Raw genomic sequence first — 26,859 nt, forward strand, 5'->3', positions numbered from 1 at the left:
GGAGGTTTGTGAGACCAAAAACAAACGTGACCTCACAATTTTGTTAACATGAGCTATACCTGGCCCACTGCCAATCCTGGCACATAGTAGGTCAAAAATTTGTTGAATGAATTCTCTTTTTTCAACATTTGAGGAAGCAGACCCTCCCCCACGCAAAAATCAATCAATCAATCAATCAATCAATCAATCATCTGAAAGAAAGGGCAAAAAGAACCAGTCCAATGAATGGGGTTAATTAACTGTCCTAGGATTCACTTATTGGAAAAAAATGTTTAAGCAATTTCTCAGGACCCTGAGCAGCTCTGTGGGAGAGATGTTTTCCTTCTACGGGGCACGAGATACTGTCCTGAAGCCTGGAGCATCACCAAGGCTGATTCAAACCCAAGACCTCACATGCCAAGCATGCCATCTTCGGCCTGGGGTTCCGGCGTGTCTGGGAACTGGGGTGAAGGGCTGGCAGAGGAGGGCAGGCGCCGCAGCCGCGAGGGCCCTCGGAGGAGGGGGCGCAGACTCAGCTGCGCAGAGCGCTCTCCCGCCCGGCCTGCAGCGCCTAGCTCAGCCTTTGCGCCTCCCTCAGCTCTCTCCTCCGCCCCCCTCCGCCCTCCCCCTTTCCCTCCCTTTCTCCTCCTCCTCCTCCTGCCGCCGCGGCCGCTGCCAGACCTCGCCAGTTCAGACCCACCGGGCTGCCCTCCCCTGCACTCTCCCCTTGTTGCCCAGGCCCGGAGAGCAGCGCGGCCGCGCAGGTAGGAGCCCCTGGCGCGCCCAGTGCCCGCCGGGCCGCGCGGAGGGAAGTAAGTGGGGTAACCTCAGGGGTGCAGAGTACCCGAGAACTGCCCCAGACTGTGCAGGATCTCTCAGGCAGAGAGGGAGGTGAAGGTGTGCGGTCTCGGAATGCGATCTGTCAGCATGTGCGCGTACCAGGGTGACATCTGTTTGGATGGGCAAGTGTGTGCGCGCCGACAGTCAGCCGACTGGGCTTTGCCCATAAACGAAGTTTTGAAAGTTTCAGGGGGCTAATGTACGAGACTTAAGCCGCAACTGGATTCCACAGGAGCTGGCTAAAAGCGGGAGCGCAGAGCAGCTCCCGAGGCTGCAGCCTGTTAACTTAAAAAAGGGAACCTCACCTCCTGGGGGGCGCCAGGCCGGCCGCCTGGAAACTAGTACCTCGGGCGGCGGTGTGGTCCGCGGGTTCTGGCTCTAGGCAGCCCGATCCTGAAGGTAGTGTGTCGGGTACCAAGGGACTGATAAGGCCCAGAAAATCAGGCGCTTTGGGTTGCTCCTCCACACAACCTGGGGCTTTCACACAAAACTGCGCGCAGAGAACGGCATAGAAATGCCACTTTGAGGGTTTGTTCTGGGGGATATGAGATGGAACTCTGAAGGGCAGGTATTCTACTAGCGGAGGAGATTGCTCTTTGAGTTTTGTTTTGGTGTTTTGTTAAAAAAAGTTTGAGGCCAAGGTAATTCATATTAATTCACAGGTATTTCTGCTGAGCTGTGCGAGGAACTTCACTAGCTGGAGGTGAGCATATAGGGAAAGCCTTAATGTTCAAGGAATATGAGATTTGCTAAACCTCCCCTCCCCTCTGTGTGTGTGTGTGTGTGTCCGTATGTCTGTTTCTCTCTTTCATACACACACACACACACTCACACATACACACAAATGCACCATCTCCCTTGAAATTAATTACCCTCTATTCTTTCCCTTCCACCCCCTTTCTGGATCCTGTTGTGTAGGTGCAGTATAAAATGCTCGCTGACTATCCTTTGTATATGTTCAGCGCAGCTGGATGGAGTAAAGTGAAATGTAATTCTGCAGCCCTTTTACAGTCTTTAGTGTCTCGTTTGGCCCAGGGAAGGTTGAGGAGGGGGAGGGGGAATGAGAAAGTAGGTTGGAAATTGGGTATGATGGAACCTCAGCCTCTCCCTCCTGCCCTTCCTTGCTTATTACCGCACAGCTCAAGTTTTGTTATTGCCCACCCCCCCCCCGCAGCAATTACTAAGCATCAGTTTGTTCTGTGTTTTCTTTGAGATTCACGATGTTGAAAGCCCTTTTCCTAACTATGCTGACTCTGGCGCTGGTCAAGTCACAGGACACCGAAGAAACCATCACGTACACGGTAAGGGGTGATGGAATTTGAGATAAGTGTGTTCAGCGGGATTCTGTGACACAAGGGAGACTTTATCCACTCCTTCCAGTGTATGTGGGCTGTAGGCTGTGGAGAATAATAAATTAAACAACGCTTTAGGACGGTTCACATTTAAGATTTGTTTAAATTGCCCGTGGTCTCTCCAAAAGTTCATTTAGATCACCAGTGGAGATAGGGACCAAAATGTAATGATTTTTGCAAGACCGAAAAAGGAGACCCCTTTAAAACAAAAACCAAAGTAAGCTCCATGTTTCCAATACATCCAATACATTAATGAGGGTAAGGAATTGGAAAGCCTGGATTCCTATATACATGCAGATAAAACCAAAATTTGCAGAGTAAGACAAGTCAAATAAGATCAAACATCACAAAAGCACATACCTCATTTGTATATGTGACTTATGTTCTCATGAAGTGGCCTTTATTGAATTTATAAAGGCTATATATTCATTTATAGTATAACTGATAATTCATATAAATGCCCTTCAGGTAGAATATTTGTGCTACCAGGATGCAATATTGGCTGAAGTGGTCCTAAAATGCATTGTGTGAAATTTGATTTTGCATTTTCTAATTAATTGCATCTGATTATTTCCAAGTAATATCTGATTAATTAGTTGATTGCATGGACATAACCAACGTATGATAAAATATTGAAAACATCATCTGACCCATCCCACTATCAGGAATGGATATGGTGAGAACAGAGGGCAGTACTTACTTCACTTCCAGTGAGTTTGTTTGCACCTCATTTTGTTTTTTTATTTGTTTGATTTTGTTTTGTGTTTTCTAGTCTTTAACCAGTGTCGTGAGGCAAGTGACATTTGTCCTGGATCACAATATGAAAAACATATTTTTCTACTTGCTCCCAATTTAAAATGAAGTAATCCTACTCAAAAGAATGTGAAAAATTTTTGAAAATAAAACTCCTAAAAGTGAGCTAATGTCAATTACTGATAATAAACATTATCTCACTTTTTGGTATCCTATTATCCCCAGAATGTTAGTATTCATCTGGAAAATGTTCCTTGTTGTTGTTCAGATCAACTATAAATCAAATAGGGTTTCACATAAATATTTTGTTAACTTAATGATAAATGTAGTTGCTTCCTCTGCTGAAGATAAATAAAGCATGAGAAATGAATACATGTGTTGTTTATCTTCAAATGAGAATGTTTTGTTGTTCAGGCTAAACTTACTACCTTCTTAGGGAGCTAAAGTTAAATTAACTACCCATTTTTATAGTCGTCCAATAAAATATTTTATTGCTTTTACAATTGCTTGTTTATACCCCCTTCTCTTTGGTTCATCAACTAAATCACATTCATCTTTAGCAGAGGAAGATCCCTGTGGATTAAACACTAGAGTTTTAAACCACTGACTAGGGTTCATTATTATTATAGCAGATTTTCCAGATATGACATCCTTTTTGTTCTAAAATTAGGTCTATTCTCTCTTGAACTGTGTATGCCTAATAATTCATGGTTAAAGAATAAGATGTAACTACTTTGTGAGTACCCCATTGTGGGGACACTATCTCCTTTCATTTTCACAGCAAGGGTTGAGGTAAGTGGTATCATCTTCCTTTCACCAATAGTAGAACTGAAGATCAGAGAGAGTATCTAACTTGCTGAAGGCCAAACAGCCAGCAAGTGGTGAAGCTAAACTCAGTCTAGGCTTGTTTAATAGTAGATCCATATTAAATGTACTGGAACTAAATACCCAAAACAATCTGCATGTCTTCTCTAGTTAGCATACAGATTATTCAGTGAACTGTCATTGTGCCTGGCTTGAAAGATACTTTTTGGAAGATTGAGCTCATATTCACAAGACAGCCTCAAATACCCCCTCCATTTTATTTTTTTTTAAGATTTTATTTATTTATTTATTTGACAGAGAGAGACACAGCGAGAGAAGGAACACAAGCAAGGGGAGTTAGAGAGGGAGAAGCATGTTTCCTGCTGAGCAGGGATCCCAGGATGTGGGGCTTGATCCCAGGACCCTGGGATCATGACCTAAGCTGAAGGCAGATGCTTAACAACTGAGCCACCCAGGCACCCCTACTCCTTCCATTTTAAAGTTAGGGTCCATTCAGCCATTTTTTTGCCAAGTAGCTACAATGTGCATAAGCTGTTCTTACCACCAGCAAAAGAATTCAAGGTTATTTGTTTACTAAGAAAATTCAGACCTTCACCTCAGGGAATTTACCCCGGGAAAATACTGTTGAGAACTACAAAGTTCATAAGCAAGTACAAATATTATAATTATACTGATTATACAAGTTGCTAAAGAGATAGAAAAGCAAGGAAGTAATGTCAGTACTGGCATATTGGAAGAGGTCGAGTTCTGTGCTGAATCTTGAAAGAAGTAATGATGTCAGATTAATCTAGAAAGGCTGAAGAGGCACCTGAATCAGAGAAAATGACATGATCAAAGTCTAGAGGTAAAAACAACCAAGACAAGTTGAGGAGATGACAAGGTTAGATGGGCTGGTGCTGGGTAGTGGGGGGAACCTGGAGATGGCAGAAGTGGGAGTTGAGAAGTCTGCAAGTCAGTGTGAGCTCTTAAATGTAGGAGTAACACAATCAAGAGACCAAGAAGAATTGTCATGGAGGCTGTGTGCAGCACACAGGGATATGGAGGACAGCCAAACAGCCTTGCCTATTCATGAAGTCAGGAAAGCTTATGCCAATGTGGTAGATACAGAACTGGACACAAAGTCAGCAGAGCTTGAAGGAAAATAAGTGGAAAAGTCAGTGTGGATGTTACAGTTATAATCCAAGGTCCTAAGAAAGGTGGTGGTGCCTTGGACAGGTTGGAGAAACTAGAAAGAATTAGCTTAGGAGATAAAGTGAGTTTAGTTTTCACCCTGTGAAGTTTCAGATATCGCTAAGATATTTAAACTGAGCTCTCTGTCTCCATTCAGCTATTTACTTGCCAAGCATCTGTTGTATGCATAAGCAGCTCTCAACTCTATTAAAAAAATTCAAGTGTATTTGTTTGTTCACTCTACTTTTGCTCAGTCTTTCCTGGAGCATCTTCCTCAAATCTGCATCTGGTCACATATTTTCCTGAGCTTAAAAATGCTTCAGGGAAAAAAAATAAATAAATAAAATTCTTCAGGGGCCTCTTATCACATATCGTGGCATTTTTCAAGAAGTAGCTTATAGGCAACCTGTGTCAGAATCACCTGGGATGCTTGCTAGGAATTCAGATTCCAAGCCTCCTACCCAGACCTACAGAATCCAATCCTTTAGGTCTGCATTTTAACAAGCACCCTGGGTGACTCTTAGGCTTGATCATAAAGCTTGAGATTCACTGACATTCAAGGTAGGAATTGGTTCCTGCCTGTCCCTCTAACTGCATCCCCCCCACTCAGACTACTTGCAGCTCCTTCTCTCTTTAACAATGTTGCACCTTTGCTCACATGGTCCCTCATCCTAGAATTCCCACATTCCCCTGGAAAGAGCCTCTAAGGCACAGTTCACTTGTGGCCTCCCCCATAAAGCCTTCTCTTCCACCCTGTCATGCCCACACACAGCCCTGGACAGAGTCCATCACTCTTTGCACATACATGCTTGTGTCACAGCACCTGACATCTTGCTCCAACTTGTCTACCTGTCTGTCTCCTCTTCTGATCTCTGAGCCACAAGGACAAGGTCTTCATGACCTTTTGCATGCCCAGGGACTAGAATGGTGCCCAGTAGGAGAAGGTACTCAGTAGATGGTTTGTTTAGTGAGTGAACTAGAGAGGACTGGTAGGAATTAAAACTAGGAGGCAGGTCAGGGTGTGAGTGGGAGGCTTGGGACTCAGCTGAACAGGAATAAGGAAAGGCAGGTGCTGGAATGCTCTAAGAGAATTGAGAGAGGAGGGGAAGAGTCAAGGGCTGAGAAAAGGAACTTGTTTTTGTTGGTGGTGGTGGTAAAATTTATAATGTGGAAGAAGGGCAAATAAAGCAAAAACGGTCATTCAGAGAGATTAGAGAAGATCAGTATTGAGACAGAGAAAAGAATTCCGAGATGGTGATGTGCAACTCTACCAAATACAGCACAAGAGTTGAGGCAGCTGGTGATTGAGAAGGGAGCCCTGAAGTGGTCCAATGCACAGATTTATAGGAAGGAAGGAGGGAAGGAAGGGGGGGAGGAGGGAAGGAAGAGAGGGAGGAGGGAAGGAAGGAAGGAAGGAAGGAAGGAAGGAAGGAAGGAAGGAAGGAAGGAAGGAAGGAAGGAAGAAGGAAGAAGGAGAAAATCTAGGGAATGTTAAACTACCCATCTCATCATCTATCTAGGACTCTAGAGCAAGGATTGTTGCCATAGGAATGAAGCTTTTAGAGTGACTTCTTAGGAAGTGGATACACCAATTAATTGTCTCCTGGTCCCATCTTTGATGTTTTCTTCACAGCAATGCACAGATGGATATGAGTGGGATCCTGTAAGACAGCAGTGCAAAGGTGAGCCAACTTCAAAGACTTCCCTTCTGAACATAGCTTTCTGTCTCCATCTCATGTCACTCTTGCTGTCCTGTTTGTATCTACCAAAAAGGCATGAGCATATATTTACATGTTCAGAGTTCCCTCTGAGAAGATCCCTGATTTATTTTATTGTCAACTGCAGATATTGATGAATGTGACATTGTTCCAGACGCTTGCAAAGGTGGAATGAAATGTGTCAACCACTATGGAGGATACCTCTGTCTTCCTAAAACAGCCCAGATTATTGTCAATAATGAACAACCTCAGCAAGAAACACCCGCCGCGGAAGGCGTGGGTGCAGCAGCCAATGCAGCTGCCACGTCGGGGGCAGGCGCTGGGGGCATGGCGGCCACCGGCATGGCATCCAGTGGAGTGATGCCCGGGGGCGGCTTCGTTGCCAGTGCTGCTGCGGTGGCAGGCCCGGAAGTGCAGACTGGCCGAAATAACTTTGTCATCCGGCGGAACCCAGCAGACGCCCAGCGCATCCCTGCCAACCCTTCTCACCGGATCCAGTGTGCAACAGGCTACGAACAGAGTGAGCATAATGTGTGCCAAGGTAAGCATGACTTACTATGCTAACAAGAATGTTCTTGTCCAAGTGCACCTCGTGGTGAGGATGGTAACAGCTCACGTTTACTGAGAGCTTCCCACACGCCACACATTGTGCTGAGGGCTTTGCCTGAATTACCATTTAATCATCGCAAAAATCCTAAAAGGGCGTTGGTGCCTGTATGGTCCTCATTTTGCAAATGAGGAAGCTGTGGCACAGTGGTTCTCAATCATAGTGGCACCTACCTACAGTCACTTGGGAGCTTTTAAAACTTCTCCATATCTAAGCCACACCCCAGCCCAATTAAGTAACAGTCTTCGGGGGGGGTGGGAGGGGTGGTTCTGGGCATCCATATTTTTTAAAGCTCCTCACGTGGTTCCAGGGTGCAGCCAAGTTTGGGAACCGGGGGTCACACAGGTGGTGAGAGTAGAACTAGCTTTCAAACCCAGGCAGGCAGAACTAGGGTCACAGCTCTCAGAAGGAACAGCCAGATTATTCATTTGGACTTTGAAACTGTACTGTCAAGCTACTCCATAAATGTCCTCCTTTGGGTTCTCAAGCTTTCTTTTCATTGAACTTGCCACTAATTTATTTTTCTCACTGAGGAATAAAGAAATGGGACTTCTGTTTCTCATTATCTTTGAGGGCATCTGCCCCACTCACATTTATATCTTTTTAAGTTCTCATCTGAGTACGTTTTGCTTATATCACTTGCACCATGGCACCATCTGCTTGGGTTTTTCTGTTTATTTTCACAAGGAGTACACATCATTGTGTATTCTAGAAACAGCTGTAGACTCATGCTAGCAAAATGATAAGAATCTTGGGCTTTGAAGATGTGTAGGATATTAGCTAACTGGACTGTGCTAAGAGATTTTGTTTCCATTTTCCTACTTAGCAAACCCTTTCAGATCTGCCTGGTGTGGAGCTCGTTACTGAGCTGGGTCATAGGAGCCCCAGACTCCTTTTGCACTGCCAGGGGCTGACAGAGTAGATCCCATATTACACCACAGGTGCCTGGTACACATTGGCCAATGGAAAGGGTCCAGGAGTTTCTAACCTCCTACCTGTTCATGAGTGAGGATGACAGCATCTGCCTCCCTCAACACTGAGGTGTTCAATCAGGGTCACCTAAACTGCTGCATTAAGTGAAAGAAGCATCTTCTGTTTCCCTGAGATGCTGCCCTTTATGTGCCGGTTTAGAGTTTTATCTTCTGTATGAGATAGATTTCAAATGGCTTATAAATGAAGGACACCCATCATGCCCTGACTTTTATTATTTTATATTTTGTGTTCAAATTTTTAAGTACCCCACATCAAGAGCTAACCCATGCTGTGATGGTGTCACTTTTCAGAGGGCGCATCATATTAGCATCTGTTTCGTGTTACTGTCATGAGTCAGAATTCCAATAATGATGATGAATGCTTCAGCATCTGCTTGATATTCCGATATTTAATTTAAGGATTATGTCAAAGAGATAGGCTCACTTTATGTGAGATAACCTCACATAAAGGTTACTTTATGTATATGTGAGTGAATATTGATAAAAAGTATCGAGTTTTTTTAAGATAGCAACTTTTAATTGTGTTATTTAAATATATAGTTGGATTGGAAGGTTTGGTAGTATTTTTCCTGAAACTGGAAAGTTACAGTGAAATTTTTTTAAGTATTGACTTTTTTTTTATTTATTTTTTTTAGTATTGACTTTTATATACTGAATTATTTTTCATGCTTCAGATGTATATTTTAATGATACTTAGGAGAAAAAAAAAACAGGTAAATGAATGAGTCATTTCCCAAAGTGGCTTATAGTCTATCACTGATGATTGTGGTTGAATTCAAGAACAATGCCTAGAACTGAATGAAGAAGTTCTGGGATAGGGCATATTCAAGACTTACAACATTCATTGGTTATAGTAGAAACTGTATAATAAAATGTGAATAATAAAAATGAAATCCTATTTAATTTTTCTTAAGATTTAGAACTACCTTACAAAATTACTTTTCACAGATTAAAACATTTGTAATTCTTCTGTGAGAACTTTTTTCTTTAGTTATAAGCTAAAACTATTAAATGCCTTGCTTACGATAGATGCTAAAAACATATTAACTGATTGTGTGCACACAGGGTATTTCCAACCCAACTGTTCTACATAATTCAACCAATTTCTAAAACTTGGGATTGGGGTCTGTATCATTGAAAGCAGGGTTAAAAGTTTTTTGGATGACTTAAGGCTTAAGTTGGATTTCTTCCCACCTCACAATTTTGCAAAGTGCCCATAAATGTGGATTTACTTAATTGTTGATAAAAGGGGGTTATTTCATATGATAACAACAGGATAATCTGTCTAGGGAATCTGACTAACATAAGTAGAGTCACACTTGTGCCCGTTTATTATTGAGCTAATCAAACATGCAGTCCAGCTTCTTCTAATTGCCTACAGATGCATGACATTCTCATTCCAGGCCAGCAGCACAAAATAATGTTTTATAACCAATGTGAAAGTGCGGGGACCTCTGCTTAAAACAATAATGTGCTCCAAGGACCTATATTTCTGACATCATTGTGGAGTTTGAAGAGCCTTCTGTTTTAAAAGAGATCTCCACTCCCTTTTAAATGTTTCATACTATGCCCAGTAATCCAAACACATTTACCATGGTTGCTGGATCAGAATAAATGAATGCCTGCAGATGAGTCATATTTGTATTAAAATTATTTCTTTTTTCCACGTATATTTTTTCAACAGGTACAGTTTATCATTATATAACCTAAAGCTGAGGACATTTTTTATGTAATGGCTGAAATCTGTACTGTACTTCAGTGTTAAAGTCAATTGTACGTTTGAACACACTATTACCAGTTACAGATGGTGCCTAATAATTTAAATACCAGTAGATATTTTAAGTGTATTCTATTTTATAAATATATTTTTAAAGATTTTATTTATTTATTTTTAGAGAGCGAGATAAAGAGAGCTGGGGTTGGGGGGAGGGCAGAGAGAGAATCAAGCAAACTCCCCCTGAGCGTGGAGCCCTACTCAGGGCTCGATATCATAACCCTGAGATCACAACCTGAGCCAAAATCAAGAGTCGGATGCTTAACTGAATGAGCCACCCAGGCACCCCTGTTTTATAAATATACTTTTAACCAACTGTCTGTGTTTTAACATTCAGTGAAAACATGATTTTTTTTACTCCTTTTCATGTATTTGTCCAGAATTTTTCAATTTTGTGCAAAAGGAAGAAGTTTAAAAAGCAACATTACATCCAAATATCAATTCACACTGAGGAAATTTTTTCAGACAATTTTTGCCAACCATAGCTGATACTAGGGGAGCAATTTGCACTGAGAATTTCAAATGACAGGCACCATCCTTGGCAACTATAAAAATTACATGAATATCATTTTATTGTCCCATACCTGGAGTCATGTATAAATAAAGGTTTAGAAATCATTTCTCTATGATCTATCATCTGTGTAAAAGACAACAGATATTCATCTGCTCCGAAAGGGAGGTGAGTGAATGGGGAATATATTATACCCAATTAATGGATCACTTTATTTTTCTACAACTTTATTGCATAGTCTCTGTGTATCTTCCTCAAAGGCAATGGATTTCAAAATCACTAGTTCAAATTAAGAAAGCATTTTTTAAAATCATATATAACTTTCTTAAAAGCCTCATTCTTGTAGAAAAAAAAATCATTTGGGAACTGGCAAGTAAGAAGAGAAAGCATCAATTGCCCAATTTGAAGGAATTTGTTTACTTAATTGAACTTACAAAAAAATTAAACATAAAGTATTTTGTATAGCTGATAATCAAGTCATTACTGAAATCAGTCAGTATTTACAGGTATCATTACTAACTTGCCAAAGAAACTGCAACATGAAGAAATCAACTTGATACAAATGCCTAATGAAGCTGATTATGGAGCCAAGCCAAGTACAGTACCTGGCTTGTATTATATAAGGTATAATAACTGAGAGATGTGAAAACACAAACTAGGGTGTCCGACTGTCTCTGTTTACCCAAGACTGTCCTGGTTCGAAAACTGAAAGCCCCGCATTCCCGGAAATGCCTCAGTCCTGAGCAAATGGGATGGTTGATCACCCTAGCACACCCCCGATAATGGAATCTCTTGCACCTCACAGCCAAGAGTGAGAAAGTCTCAACGTTAAAGCCATTTTTTCAGGTTAGGGCATTGTTTGTCCAGTGAAATTTGTTCTTTTAATTTGTTTTGAACTTTCAAAAACAAAACTTAACTGATTTTTAAGTACCTGGACATAGCCCTTCTTTGCCGTTGTCAGGATCCCACTTGTCAGTTTGTCCATAAGCTGGTTTCCACATTGTTCTAAACTTTGCATGTACAGAATACCTACACATTAGCACCTACATACTTAGATACATGTCATAACATAGGTAGCTCATTTTTCCACATTTCTGCTGGGAAAAAATGTACCACACAGCCAAATTAAATATCATGCTTCAACTATAGTTTTGTTTGTCAAATTTTTTTTAAAAATTAGCTGTATTTTAAATGATTTCATTTTTATCACTATTGTCTGTGATTCAGGAGCAACTAAAAAAGCTAAAGAAAAAAAATTGCCTTTTTATACAGCCTAAAGGAACAAAAAAAATTATGTTCAGGGTTTAAAAAGCTCTACACTGTTGGGTATCACCTATTATCTTTTGCACATTTCTTTATAAACATAAGGATAACTAAAATACTATTTTGAAAAGGAAAGAAGTTATTATCTATACATCTACTTTTAAAAAGAGAAACTTGAACTAACATGTACAGATTCTCAGATGCTAGGGACGTCTTTCTTTGACTTCTTTCATTTGAAATTTAAATGATCTCATATCCAAAAGAGGATTTATAAATTATAGTTTAATCAAGTGGCTTAACATACCCAGCATTGTCATAACAAAGAGCTTTCAAACACTACCCTTTTTTTTTTTTTTTTTTTGATCCTCACTAATGTCATTAGGGTTTCTCATCGCTTTGGTTAGTTTTGTCAGGAAATGCCTAATTTTTGTTACATATAATTATACAACCCAGTGAAGAACTCTGATCTCAGAAAATAGATATTTTGCAAAAGGAAGACTATAATTGAGTAAATTATGATATTAACAGAAACGAATACTTCAAGCAAAAAGGAAAATGGGTATTTAGCCTGCTTATCGCTTTTCATTGTTTTTAGTTGTTAATTGCCTTTGAGTATCTAAAAATTCCCCAAAGTCATGTAAATAAATGGGGATCCAGTTTATAGGGATAACTTAATTACTTTTTAAATAAGCTGATGCAGTGCAATAGAAGTAATTGATTTTCTCCTGAAAAATCTAGCACAGTTTCGTAATTTACTTTTCCAAATACTATAGTCACTGAATGCCTAGTTAAGACATTTCTAATACAGGCGCCTGGGTGGCTCAGTCAGGGACTCTTGGTTTCAGCTCAGGTCATGATCTCAGGGTCATGAGATCAAGCCCCACTTCAGGCTCTGAGCTCAGTGGGGAATCTGCTTGAGATTTTCTCCCTCTCCCTCAGCTCCTCCCCCTTCCTCACGCACAAGTGCTGTCTCACTCTCTCTCAAATAAATAAATAAATTTTTTTAAAAAAAGAAAGACTTATTTCTAGTATACATTTGTGAACAGTATGTATATGTATCTGATTCATGCACACTTAAGAAGTGTCCTTAAAATTGCTTCATAAAAATTGAATGGCACCTATTTGAGGTGAAAGGATGAAAGAGGTCAGTATGATCACACTTCTGCAACAAAAGACTGTGCTGTATAACCACGTAACACTATGATGTCATAGAGTGTGGTCCCTAGACTAGAAGCATTAGCATTATCCAGTAATTTATTAGAAATGCTAATTCCTGGGTCCCGTCAGACCTACTGAATCAGAAACTCTGGGGATGGCACCCAGCAATCTATGTTTTAACAACCCTATGATTTTGATGGGTGTTCAAGTTTGAGAACCAATGACCCAACTTAACCCTAACATCAGAAAATTGCATTCAGCTACAAAAATCAGAGAGTAGGGTCATAATACTTTACATGGAAAATGTGAAGTAGGAAAAAGAAACCATCAAAAATATATATATTCCGGGCACCTGGGTGGCTCAGATGGTTAAGCGTCTGCCTTCGGCTCAGGTCATGATCCCAGGGTCCTGGGATCGAGTCCCACATCGGGCCCTGCTAGGCAGGGAGCCTGCTTCTCCCTCTGCCTCTGCCTCTCTCTCTCTCTCTCTCTCTCTCTCTCTGACTTTCATGAATAAATAAATAAAACATTTAAAAAATATATATATATATATATTCTGTTTCTAGGATAGAATATTTCTATTTTATTTCTCTCCCCTTTCTTATTGTCATCACCAGTACTCTGATTCCTAAACATGAGCGGTCATGAATCCTAGTTAGTAGGGTATGATATGTGCAGTCTAGAGGAAAAGGAAGCATCTAAAGAAGGAAACAAGAGACCTTGCATCTCTCTATAAAACCTGCAAATGTGAAATACCATAGCAGTCCTTAAACTGTCAGTTGGTGAAACTCTAAGTTCTGCTCTGGCTATGGTAATGGTTGGTGCTAAGAGATACTCATACCTTCTATAGGCATCCCCCTTATGCTCACAGCACAAACTGGTGAGATGAGATAATACTGTCTGGAGGTTTAGTTCATGCAGAGTCACAAATGAGGACCTTGGCCTTAAAGCATCTTTCATTTACCAAAGTGATAGGAGATCCTTCCACTACCAGATGCCCAGCTAACACCTCATTCTATTTAGAGTCTGTGAATATCATCAGATATTAGAAGTGTTCCCATAGTGTCTTCTGTTCAATTTAAACTTGATCAAGGATTTACTTCTCATCAAAGACAAGATTCTTGTTAACACTAATTAACACTTAATCTATGGAATGAATTTCCTTCTCCCTGTAGCAGGAAAAAGAAGCAGATGACAGTAGCATTGCAAGCCTGGGTAACTTCAGAAATGTGCACTGGTTACTGGCTCATTATTTCTTTCTCCAGCAGAAAGTCTCAAACTGTACTCTTTGAAATCAACAATTTGCCCCATTTGTAAGGATTGCCTTTACACTTGTTGAATTACTGGCACAATTCTATTCTTTGAAACCAAAGAGTAAACAAAATTTGTCCCAAATGTGTTTGATTTTGTACGAATGTACAAATAAGTAATTCATGCCACATCTGGAATCCATTAGCGTGCTTCTTTTTCCAGGAGGTAACTGTAAATTGCACACTAAAAAACAAAACTGATCAAGAAAACTGAATTCAAATATTGGCAGAAAACCACAGCTGTCATTGCAAGCATTTAGCCACAATTTCAGGCTTGTAGCTTGAACCTAACTGATTTGTAAACATTTAATAAAGATGAAGTGAAGAAATGACATGAAAGGGAGACTGAGTGGCAAGATACCGGCAGCAGCATGGACAGCTTATTGCTGTCAATTTCATATGACAACAGATTCAAAGGAGGGAGAGACAGTGAATCAACATTATGTAAATGTGTTGCAAATAGAATGAAAAACTTAAGATTTGGGGAAAATCAATTTTTAAACCTTGAACTACTTTTCAAATAATTTTGCATCTGTCCTATTCAAGGGTAACCAAGCAATACCACAAGTGAAATTGATCAAACAGAACACAAACGCATTTAGTTAGTGCTTGACAAACTCAATCAAGTTTGAGAACTACTTTGTGTTGTGAGGCACTTTGATAAAATCAAAGTGGAAGGAAGGAGTGGTCATTGTTCTTAGGGAACTTGGAATCATTGACCCCTCAGTTATCAAAAAGCAATAGAAGAAACCAACAACAGTCCAGCAAAGTAACACATGGGACATCACAAGAAGTGCATAACCAAACTGCCAAAACTATCACCAATGTGTGATACAGGTATCCTTCCAATTTACTGAAATCCATATTTGGACAGAAAAAAAAAACATGTCCCCAGAAATGTGGTCAAGAACAAAAGTTTGGGCCGCCTGGGTGGCTCAGTTGGTTAAGTGACTGCCTTCAGCTCAGGTCATGATCCTGGAGTCCCGGGATCGAGTCCCGCATCGGGCTCCCTGCTCGGCAGGGAGTCTGCTTCTCCCTCTGACCCTCCTCCCTCTCATTTGCTCTCTCTCTCTCTCATTCTTTCTCTCAAATAAATAAATAAAATCTTTAAAAAAAAAGTCTGGTTCCTCCCTGGAATGGACCATTTTTTAAAAAAAGATTTCATTTATTTATTTGACAGAGAGAGAGAGAGCTCGAGCACAAGCAGGCGAAGCTGCAGGCAGAGGGAGAGGGAGAAGCAGGCTTCCCACTGAGCAGGGAGCCTGGCTCAGGGCTTGATCCCAGGACCCCAGGATCATGACCTGAGCTGAAGGCAGACACTTAACCACTAAGCCAGCCAGGTGCCCTGGAATGGACCATTTAGAAGAGAATTATGAGGGGAAGTTGAGAGGTGTCATGAGGAAATTAAAATCCAAACAGTGGAGGAAGTAACCATAGTGTAGCCAAGCAGAATAGGTGAGAATCAGCATTGTGTTCCTTCTACCCTAGAATGGTTTCCCAGGAGAGTCCCCAGAAACAGTGTGCTGCTGATAGGAATACTAACGAGGAAAGGCACAGGTGGAGGTGGAGGAAAACCTAATCAGAAAGTACACATGATGCTGAGCCACTGCAGAGCAAACATCTGTGACTGGTTCCACCCTCAGTAACTCTCCCTAACAAAATACTAATATGTTCCTCCAGCTCTGTTTAAATTTCTTCCTGAACTGTGTCCTATTTTATTTATTATTGAATAGACACTAAGCAAATGCATTTTTTCGTGCACGTGTGTGTGTTTAATTGAATAAATGAATGGCTTTTAAGCATCAGCTCAGGCTTACGGTTTACTCTGAGTTCTAAATCCATCCTTGTAAATGAGCTATTAAGTACCAAATATACGGATATAAGGTATATTTCCCAACTATATATGTTATCAAATTTCTCATTAATAATTGGGGTCTTAGATACCTTGTTCCCATTTTAAGCTTAAGCAGCTTAAAAAGAGCTATAAAGTCTATTCTTTATATCCTAGATTGTTAGGTTTTTAATAAACACTGGTGAATAAACAGGTTTTTATTATTCCTAGAGCAAAACTAGTAATTGGAAATACTAGATTTTTTTTTGTTACTTTCTGACAAGTCATTTAACTAGCAAATGCCTCTTTGTATCAAATATATAATTCCTCAGAAATCTAATGGTGAGTAATGAAAATACAGTTGTTTGGGGGAAGTGTTAATATTTATGATATTTAAAGTAACATAATCATAAGACTGGAAAATATTTATGTAAACTCTCTGATATTGTGAACAAGCTCAAGGCACTTGATAAAGCTCTCAAAAATAAGAGTAAGAAAGGAAGAAAGGATCAGAGCAATCCATCTTATTCATTTTCCTCAACTACCAGCCAGAAATTATCCTTTTTAAGTCAACTTTGTTCAAATGCTGAAGGGGAGAATCCAGGAAAGTCACTTAGGTGGGTGTAGGTGACTTAAAGAAGTACAGTTCTGATCTCGTCCCAAGGTAGGAAGAGCTGAGTTGCTTGGGAGGTGAGAAGAAAATCCATGGATCCCAGGGGCCCAGGAAGAAAGAACCCAGCTTACTGAGGGCCCCTGGGGAGTTAATAACTAGCTTATACTTGAACTGTAGATGAAATAAGAGTGTCAAGTAGGGAATGGAACCAGAGACATCTGCAAAAGCTATTTGTATAGCTTTTATGTATGTCCAGCTAAAATAAGAATCATGATGGGAATTGAAACTGCCATTGTGCATATAGTTAAATCCCAAAAAGTTCCAGCAACTGTAATGAAACAAATTTTGCACCCTAAACAGCTATGTGTGCTGTAAGGAATCTACTCCTGCTCCCTTGAGTGGAGGTGTAGAACATGATCCAAAATGGGAAAAAACTCATGTCCCCCCGGGAAACCGGGTCTATCACAATCTTAAGATTTTTTGTTCAATGGTAATTAGATTTTACTTGCAAAATATTTTGCAGCAGAGTTCTCCTGTCATACATACATTCACAAATGAGCATGCCATTAAATCGTGGTCGACATTTTTACTATCTGGTAAAAAACTTAAATATCTCAGTATTTTGGTAAAAAATAATTTTTTATCAAAAATTACCAAATTTTTACCCAGTATTAATTATGAAGAGTAGTATGTCTGTTTTTCAGAGTCTGCTGTTGAATCCCTCAAACTACTGTTGAAGAGACTTCTTAGAGAATTAGTTCAACTCTAATTATTCTCCCAAAATACAGGAGCAATTGAAGTATCTGGCATCAATTTAACTTTATTAAACCCACTAATGAATTTTTTTCTAATCACCGTGTTTCATAATTTGAGGCCTAAAGAGAGAGTATTATATACTATGGTTTTCTGTCCTTATCAATGCTCTTTCCTGAGCAGTTTGTGATATCAGAAGACACCTCATCTAAAAGAGAAAAGGACATTCTAAAAGAGGTTGTTAAAAGAAACCTCAGAAATCTACGTCTGCCAGCCGGACGCCCCCTTTCTTGCCTAGCCTGCATTTACTCCCGCTCATCCATGTGTATGCACACATACACCCACTCAGGTCCATACCCATAGACAGGCGTATGCACAGACATGGGTGATGAACCATCATTTTCGGTAGGAAAGTAACATGTATCCAAATCAAACCAATCAAAGCTGATAAAGTTTCTAAAATGATTTCATTACTCTCTCATTATTTCTGTAAAATCAACACTGGAAACTGCTTTCTAAATTCATGTGTTTACCTCTCACAAGAGAATAGGACACCTTGGACAGCTACTGAATTATTTAATCAGTCAAGTAATTTTGTTAGATGGAGTACAGTAGAGACAGGGTCAACGAAATAGAAGTAAAAGCCTTAGGGGGTGACCTCAAAGGCCCTGTTGTTACACTTCTACAGCACCCTGGTCGTTTCCTTACTAATCCTTCTTAGAGATTTACCTGGATTCTATCCTGACCCACCTCTGTATTCTACAATGAGAAACGGAATTTTTAACAAAATAAACTTTTTAGGTAGACCCTCGTAGAATGGATTTAAAAATAGCTTATTTGGGCCTGACACTAAATCCCCATGCTCTTACATTCTTCAGACTTTGGTAAATTATATAGTCTGGAGGTAGCCCAGAATAAAAGTCCACTCAACAAGCAAGGCAGAAAATTCCAGTCACTCATGATTAGTTAAACTTCCCAGTAAAAGCTGTGGGTCCGTTTTGTAAAAATAGTTCATGACCTGGCATATCAAAAGTACCCTAATCCAGGGAGGTAGCCAGAGGGGGGAAAAAAATCCTCCCACACAAGCTGGTAAAGATACAGGGCTTTGTTCTGAACTTCAATTGCATGACCTTCCTTCTTTAGTGATTGAAAAATAAATAAATAAATAAGCTAGTGATAAAAAAAAAAAGAAGCTAAATGAAAGAAGGAAACTTAATCATGGTGCAATTTAAGCAGCTAATGATATTTCTGAAATACCAGTAAAGATTATTTGGTGAATAGCTCATTCAAAAAAAAAAAAAAAGTTAAATAACAAAACCATTGTAAATTAGAGTTCAACTCTAAGTAAACTAAAAAATCTTCTCATTGATTTTTCAATTTAAGTGGAAAAATGGATTGTGTAAGCATGCCAGAGCCATAGTTTTCAATAAGCCAAGCTGTCACAGATGGTTAATACCCCAAATAGACCATCAGAATATCACTCTATTAGAAGATCTGGGGCTTGTAAAAACCCAGCCACACACAGTATTAGGGTTCTGATAGAAAGTTTTAAAGAATTGTTGGAAAATCTGGTTATAATATCAAAGTCAGGGGTAGGCAGAATTACACATTACGAAAAGTGTTACAGAGAGTCATAACATGGTTTTTCTTGGTAAAATACAGTTTCTGGTCTCATATTAAGGGAACAGTTTATAGTGACAAGAAAAAATAAGGAAGACCTCAACAAGGAAGATTGCATGAATTATTTGATTAAATATGAGTAGTGTTTTGAACTTTCTCAAGAGCTTAAAAAAATCAAATAAAGGTCCTGAGAAGAGGGTAAAACTACCTGCAAGTTACTCAGTGTAGTTCTCAGGTTAGGAAAAGAAAAATCAATGCAGATTCAAGTTCAGACCATGTCTTTGCACTGGATTTGGAGAGCTACATTTACAAATTGTCCTAAAAAATGACACATCACTGGTATGTCAATTCTACTACTCAGCAGAAAGAAAACACCACTTTCCCTTAAAGGAGAAGAAATAATTTCTCTTTGCTGTGACAGTTAAGTGAACCTCTTATCCACAAAGATCACAACTGAGTAACAGCAGTTGCTGAAAATTCATGACTTAAGTGTTGCTTGCTCATTGACTGATTGTAAATATGTATACCAAATATTATTAGGATGAAATGGTGAAGCCTGTCATGGGACTTCCCTGGCTCCTCTGCTGAGAGACTCAAGTAACAGTGACACTCTCCCCCCAACACTACCTGCCATCACCACATACCACTCAGTATGAAAATCAGTTATCTAGGGAAAAAGCAAGATAAAAAAAAAAAATGCAGCGAACACCTGTTAGGGTAGAGGCCAGGACCATATTCACACATTTGTGGAGAAAAAAAAGCAAGATAGGGCAAACAGCTGAGCCATAACCTTCTCTTCCAGGAATCTCCTCTTACCCTGGGAGTCAGGAGCAGCTGTAAGAAGAATGAAGGGCAGAAAAAAAGAGATGTAGAATGGAACTGAAAGAGAAAGAAAAGGAGAGCAAGATAGGAGCTTTAAGGACAATGAGCAAGTGTAGACTACACTAATCGAAAATAGGTTCTACTGAAGTATCTCATAAAATGGTATTACAATTACTAATTTTCCACTTATGTTCATACATATAAATGGATATTTTCCTCAAAAAAATGAAAAAAAGGAAGGGTGACTGAATAAATCAGTTTTACTGTTTTTATAAAATTGGCTCATGGAGTCTTTTAAATTTGCGATTCAATTGTCTAATATGTTTTTTAGAATCTTCTATATATTATGTGTGATAGACCAGTGCTTCTCAAATTTTAATGCAAAACGAATTACCTGGGGATCCTATTAAAATGAAGATTCTCATTCAGTAGACCTGGGATGAGACCTGAGATTTCACATTTCTACAAAGCCCCTAGATTTGGTGGATATATACAGAGCCTGTCTTCCAGTAGTTGAAAGTTTGTGCTTCCCACCAGGAAGCTGATATGTCTAGTGATTCTTCATCCTCTATTTTCTGCCTTTAGCAAAATGTGTTATAATTTGGGTAATTTGCATATGGTGAGGTTTTATTATTCATTTGTTTTTTCAAAAAGATATTTTTCTCCTCTGGTTAGTACTGAGTTTCTCCCATGTAAATTCCATTGTTACAGCTACAGCTGTAATACATAGATATTTCCTTTGCTTACTAATTAATAGACTTGTCTCCTGTAGTGGAATGTTTTTATGGTTGAATGCTCAGGAGGATCCCAGAAAGTAGTCTTTGGCAGCAAAGAGTGGCAAAACCCTCCGGAAACTCAGCAAGAGACAAAAGTTCCCATCTGGGTCTTCCCCTAAGTGATTCTGACTGTATTAAGCCAGTTAGCCTCTCTGGGCCTCAGTTTTCTCAGCTGTTGAAGAAGTTGTCCTTCCCAGCTCTTATTCAAAACAATTGTAAAAGAATAAGAGAGAAATTAAGAGAGAGGTAAAGAGAGTGCACTTTGTCTAGGTTATAAAGTTTCCAAGTGTGGTGTCTATATGGCTCTTAATTGATACATGCCTGGCCTTTAAACTGCTTATATTGATAGGAGTTCTTCTTTGGCTTTCATATGGTATTTTATCAGGGAAACACACCAGAACAAGTTAAAATCTGCCCTGGGAAGAATGCAGGTGCATTCTGTGATTATAATAACATTAATGACTCAGAAACAAAAAAACAGACAGTTCTAATGATGTGAAGCTTTATTGACAAAACAGTTCACACCTAGAATGGTTGTTTGTTAAGTCTGGACCAAATCACTGAAGCTTTAAAGCTAGATCACTGCAGTCTTTTCCCCAGGCACTGACAAGGGTAATTATTGTGGTTCATGTCATAGCCCAGGACTCCATTTCAATCCTAGCAGAGAAAGGAGTTGTTTTTATTTTGGTGCACAGTAAATACACTTTTTTGCATGTATTAATATAAACTGCTTCAATATGAAAGGTGCCAACACTAAATGTTAAAGGCTCTGTATTATTTTCTTGATTCTGAACTAAGATTTCCTGCCTTCCTAAGTACCTTTCAGCAAAGAATAATCTGTTTAAGTTCTACAAGTCTGTTCATTTCACATTCTGGGATATTTTCAGCCTCAGACTCAAACCAGGTTTACAACCAAAGTAACCAGTCTTTCCTGAGTGTATGCATTATTATACATCACATAGAAACCATAAGGAAGTCTACACGCTAGTTATCTGTTGCCACATAACAAATTACCCTAAAACTTAGTGGCTTAAAACAACAAACCCTTATTATGTCACATTTTTTCTGGGTCAGGAATTGAGATGTGGCTTAGCTGGGTCCTCTGGCTTTGGGTCTTTCACAAGGCTGAAGTCATCTCTAGGCTTCACTGGGTAAGATCCACTTCCTAGCTCCCTCACTAGTGGTTGTTGGCAGGATTTACTTCCTGCCTCTGTTGATCATGAGTTCGTCTTCCTTCAACTCCTTGCCACAGACACCTCTCCATAGGCCATCTCACAACATGGTCCTTCATCAGAGTAAGCAAGGGAGGGGGCAAGAGAGAGAGGATGCTACCAAGACTGAAGTCACAGTCTTTTGTGACATAATCATGGAAGCGACAACCCATCACTTTTGCCATATTCTGTTCATTAGAAACAAGTCACAAGATCCAGGCCACATTCAATGGTATGAATGCCAGAAGTCTGGAATCATGTGGGAGCCATGCGTACCACAATCTATAATGAAAATTCCCCCTCCGTTGATTCCAAACCAAACCTTTAGAGTAAAATCTAGAATTTTGAATTGTTTCGAAAAGCAAAATATGAGTTAAAAAGCAAAATGCACCCACCTCCCCAGCAGTGCAGGAGACTGGATGACTCATTCAGATACACAGCCTGATGGGTGTGGTTGAAATAGGCAGAGTACTGTGTAAGAACCTCGCTCTTCTGACAGCTCCTTCTGAATGAATGTACCCTTCTCTCCTTCATGGACTTGGAACTTCTAAAATGCTACCAATCCTCTCCAAAACCACGCCTAAATAATTATGACTATATCCTTTGATTCTGAAACTTTGTAATTAAAAACCCCTTTAATCTACTCTATAAATAAACCATATCCATGAAACAAAAACTTTATGAGCAAACAGAACTACCTTTATTCTTGCAGATTAGCATATACCTACATACCTGTTACATAAAATAAATTTAATAAGCATTCTTCTTGCTCTTCATGTTAACTTTTATCCTAGACATCTGTGATATTTGTGTGTTTGTTAGGGAATCATGGAAAATGTTCTCCATCTCTCCCATAGAAACCTCTGTTCTGTTTTGGTCACATTTTTCTTCCTTCAGCCGAGTCAAAAGCCTGTGCCTAGAACTGTCATTTTTATGTTTACACTTGTTTACATCTTTTCTTTTGCCTCAAAAGTCTATTAGCAGACATGTACTGAGCATAACCTAAGATTACAATAAATAGGTTATGTAAGACTTAAAAATTCAGAAGCCATAAAATCCAACATGTATTTTCTTGGGATTCTAAGGAGTAGGTATGTTGATTAGGAGGCAGGATAGTGGCTTGTTTTTCAACAAGAAGACAATAATAGAGGGAAAGAAAAAAGAGAAAAGATATATGAGTAAAAACAGAAAAATCAGTGAAGATGGAAACCAAAAAATTGAACAACGTATAGGAGAACCTATAAAATCAAATGGTGGCAGGTAGGGAAAGCCACCAGCCACATCCAATCTCTCCTAAAAGAATATTCTAGTAGCTAAATTGTAAATTAACCAGATGGAAAGAATAGATAAAAGGCTAATGCAGCTATTAAAAGGAGTAATTAAAATCCAAAGGGAGTGGGTTTTTTTCTTAAAATGAAAATGTACCAAATGTTGTTAAATTGCCTTTTATTTTTTTTAAGTATTTCTTTTTTTTTAAAGATTTTATTTATTTATTTGACAGAGAGAGACACAGCGAGAGAGGGAACACAAGCAGGGGGAGTCGGGGAGGGAGAAGCAGGCTTCCCGCGGAGCAGAGAGCCTAATGCGGGCTCGATCCCAGGGTCCTGGGATCACGACCTGAACCAAAGGCAGACGCTTAACAACTGCCTTTTAAAGGGCATGATACAGCACTGAGTGGAATGTAGTAGTTTCTCTTTGGTTCAGTCTCCCCAGAATTAGTTTCCAGATTTGCCAGGTGTCTCTGATACCAATAATAAAAACCTCTGTGGGCCTGTTGAGTAGGCTAGGATAAATGGGTGCTTCAGCTTCCAGGTAGAGACCAGCCTCTGGCCTCAGGCCTGGAGCATCCTGGGGAGCTGGGTCTGGCCCACGGAACAGGCAGTGAGAGCTGGGGGAGCCTTCAAGGGGGCTGCTAGTCAGATGTGGTTCCCCTTACCGTGAAGTCCAGAGAGGAAAAAAAAAAAGTATTATGCTCATAAAATTTCTTCATATTCAACCATCCATTTGCTAATACATTCTCTTGACATAAGTAGTCCCACTAAATTCCTCTTTCCTCATCACTAACTCTAAAATGACAGCTTAAGGATTATCCTTTCTGCCATTTACCATGAAACACAGCTCCAAACCAGTTTGTTGTAGGTTTCTGAGCTTAACCACACAGCTCACACTGAGTGGATAATCAATCATCCTATGACTAAATCCATCTGGAACAAATTTGAAGAAGTGGCCATGTAGGGTTTTTTTTGTTTTGTTTTTTGAAAAAAAAAATTAAACTGAAACCAGAGTTGATCTTTTTTCAAAGGTTTAAAAGGAAAAAATATTATAAAACTCAGCAATGACTTCCCTCCCCCACCAGAACTCATGCATGCTCTCTGAGTAAGATTGGTTCTGTCCTGCCGCATTTTACATTTCATTTAATTTTTCAGCGAGATGATCCTTGAATGCTTTGGAGGAGAGTCCCCTTCCCAGAGAATGAGGGCATAATCCCTCCTTGGGTAGAAGGAAAGGGGGACATTGTGTGGCCAGGTTGTCACCATAACTTCATGCTGATCTTAAATTCCCAAACATGCAGGACTCAAATGAGGGATTATGGAACTAAAAAAGCCTATTGCTGGCCATTCTTGCTAGATCTACTACTTTTTGCCCTGTAAGCATTAAAAGATCATTTAAATATCATGAGCCTTGGCTTTAAAGAACTCCACCTTTCCCTCACCAGACACCAAATTGTTCATATAAATTTAGGATATATTTTCTCATGTATACTCTGAGATTTACACCATTCATGCATTCATTTGTTCAATTTTTAGTCATTTATTCACCAATTCATGGATCTATATATTCAGCTAATATGTATCCAAACTGTACTAGATGCCTAGACATACCACCTTTCTTGCAAGGACTTTTCAGGCTATCTGAAGTGGTAAGGTAAGGTCGGATTTTAAAAAAATTAAATGATACAAATAATTCAGCTTAATAATTCAAGTCAACAAAACTTTAGTCAAGAGCCTCAGTCCCCATGGAGTCAATCATAAAAGCAGTGGTGGGAGTCCAGAGGAGGGATTCCTTGCTGCAATCATGGGCCATAACAGGTTTTTCCAGAGGCAGTGGATGTAATCTGGGTCATGAAGGATGAACTGGATATAAATAATCCCGAGAAGAGAAAAGGCAGGCTTTGCTGAGTAGATGCCCTATATGCAGAATAATGGTGACAATATCCTGTCGCTGTCTGAAGTGAGGGAAAGGGGGGCTATTGTGGGGACCACAGGAAACAAGATAAGAAAAGTCGCTGGAGAACAGTTTGTATGAATCCTGAATTCTTGGTTAAACCATTTAGATTTAGTAATGTCATAACTTGTGAAAGATTTTGAGCAAGGAGTGACATAATGAAAACGCTACCTCCAAACAGTTGTAGAATGAGAGGGAAAAATAAGTATACACATATGGTTAAATGTGTTAAATCATCTTAATAGGACTGGAATGGGAGATGGGGGCAGATCTGACTTCTTATAAAGTGAGTGAGTTCCTCAAAAAAAGTTACATTAATTTTCAAGTACTGTACATACAATAACAATGCTAATAAGCATAAAAAAAGTTTGAGCCACAAGGACTATTTTCAGGATCATGATGATTTGTTTAAAATCATTTCTAACAGACACATTCATTATTTTTGCAAATAAGTGATGAGTCAAATCCTGAGTCAAAGACGATTCTAAACAAGTTCCACCTTAAGTAGGATAAACAGTTTATAATATTGTTTAGCAATATATTTATTCATAGGTATTATAAAGGTAAACATCAAATAGTCAATTAATAATATTTTGGTGTAGTTTCAGCTTCTATGCCCCATGAAATAACCAATTCAGAGCTAAACAAGCCCTTAAATGATCTGAACAATCAGCATTTCTGCCTCGTGCTCACATCCATTAAACTGTAGAATGTTCATTAGTCATAATATATGGCTGAAGGAATACAGAGTAAGTTTCTAACCATAAATTACGTCTGAGCATAGACCTTTAACAGCAGTTGCTCTTATTTCTAATATGGTTAAGGCTGTGATGCTGCGAAATGCAATGAACGTAACCTAAGCAGAGTCATGCCCTGATTATAACAAGGTTTTTGCAATTACAGGAAATTATGGCAAGAGGTAACTACCCATAGGTTCACTCTCCCCAATAAGTCCCCTACCATCCATTTTGCATATAAGCATGAACCAAGGCATAATCTAGTTATAAATAGAGGAGAGCAAAAAATTCTCCCAGTATGGCTAGGGGAAATGCGTTTCCTAGTTAACAGTTACCTTAATTAAAAATGAGAATTTAAATGGAGTACAAAAAGGGGAGGAGAGGTTTGGAAGGGCTGTTTGGGAGTGGGGGTAAGGCTGGACTGCTAAGCTGATAAAGCAAGAACCTAAAAACATAAGAATATGTAGTTTATGGAATAATCCAAAAGAATTTTTACTGGATTTAAATCTCACTTCACTAAGTCGTGATACTATGTGTGTGTGTGTTTGTGTGTTTAAGACTTACCCAACAGCTAGAATTTTGCAAAGGTAAAACAACTGTTCTGCTTATTGATCTATTTAAGTTTCAATTCTCAAACACTTCATAGGCAATAGTCATACCTGTACTTCTCCTTAAAAGTGGGGTCTTCTAGAGATGATGTGTTAGTTGCCTAGATTTACTTTATTCTTTTATACTGGATTTGGGAATAAGATGGGGAAAGAAAATTTTAACATTTGCTTTGTTAATTACAGTTTTGGAGATGGCACAAGACCACTAAATATCATATAACTGTAAGATTATTCAAGAAGCCTTGAGTTGAGTAACTATTGTGTGCAAAGCACAGTAGGTGCTGAGAATACAAAGATAAAAAAGCTCATAATGCCCGCCCTCAAAAGCTCACAGTCTAAGAGGGAGTGGACATTAATTACAATGTGGCATTTTGAGTCTCATTTTAAAGACTTCCTGGAGAAGGTGACACC

General features: G+C 39.3%; 1 protein-coding gene across 1 annotated transcript in view; it reads left to right on the top strand.

Annotated features, from left to right (window-relative positions):
• Positions 1-650: 650 nt before the first annotated feature.
• Positions 651-26,859, top strand: part of EFEMP1 (EGF-like fibulin extracellular matrix protein 1) — a 58,504-nt gene continuing 32,295 nt past the window's right edge. The window contains exons 1-5 of the mRNA XM_028089975.2: positions 651-743; positions 1,482-1,522; positions 2,033-2,120; positions 6,553-6,601; positions 6,765-7,178. Coding sequence (XP_027945776.1) covers positions 2,040-2,120; positions 6,553-6,601; positions 6,765-7,178 — 544 coding nt within the window. The 5' untranslated portion in view covers positions 651-743; positions 1,482-1,522; positions 2,033-2,039. The remainder of the gene's footprint in view (positions 744-1,481; positions 1,523-2,032; positions 2,121-6,552; positions 6,602-6,764; positions 7,179-26,859) is intronic.

Source organism: Eumetopias jubatus, unplaced genomic scaffold, assembly GCF_037043125.1.
Source record: "Eumetopias jubatus isolate StellerSeaLion01/CBP00866 unplaced genomic scaffold, mEumJub1_p1.0 scaffold_9, whole genome shotgun sequence".
Lineage (NCBI taxonomy): Eukaryota > Metazoa > Chordata > Mammalia > Carnivora > Otariidae > Eumetopias > Eumetopias jubatus.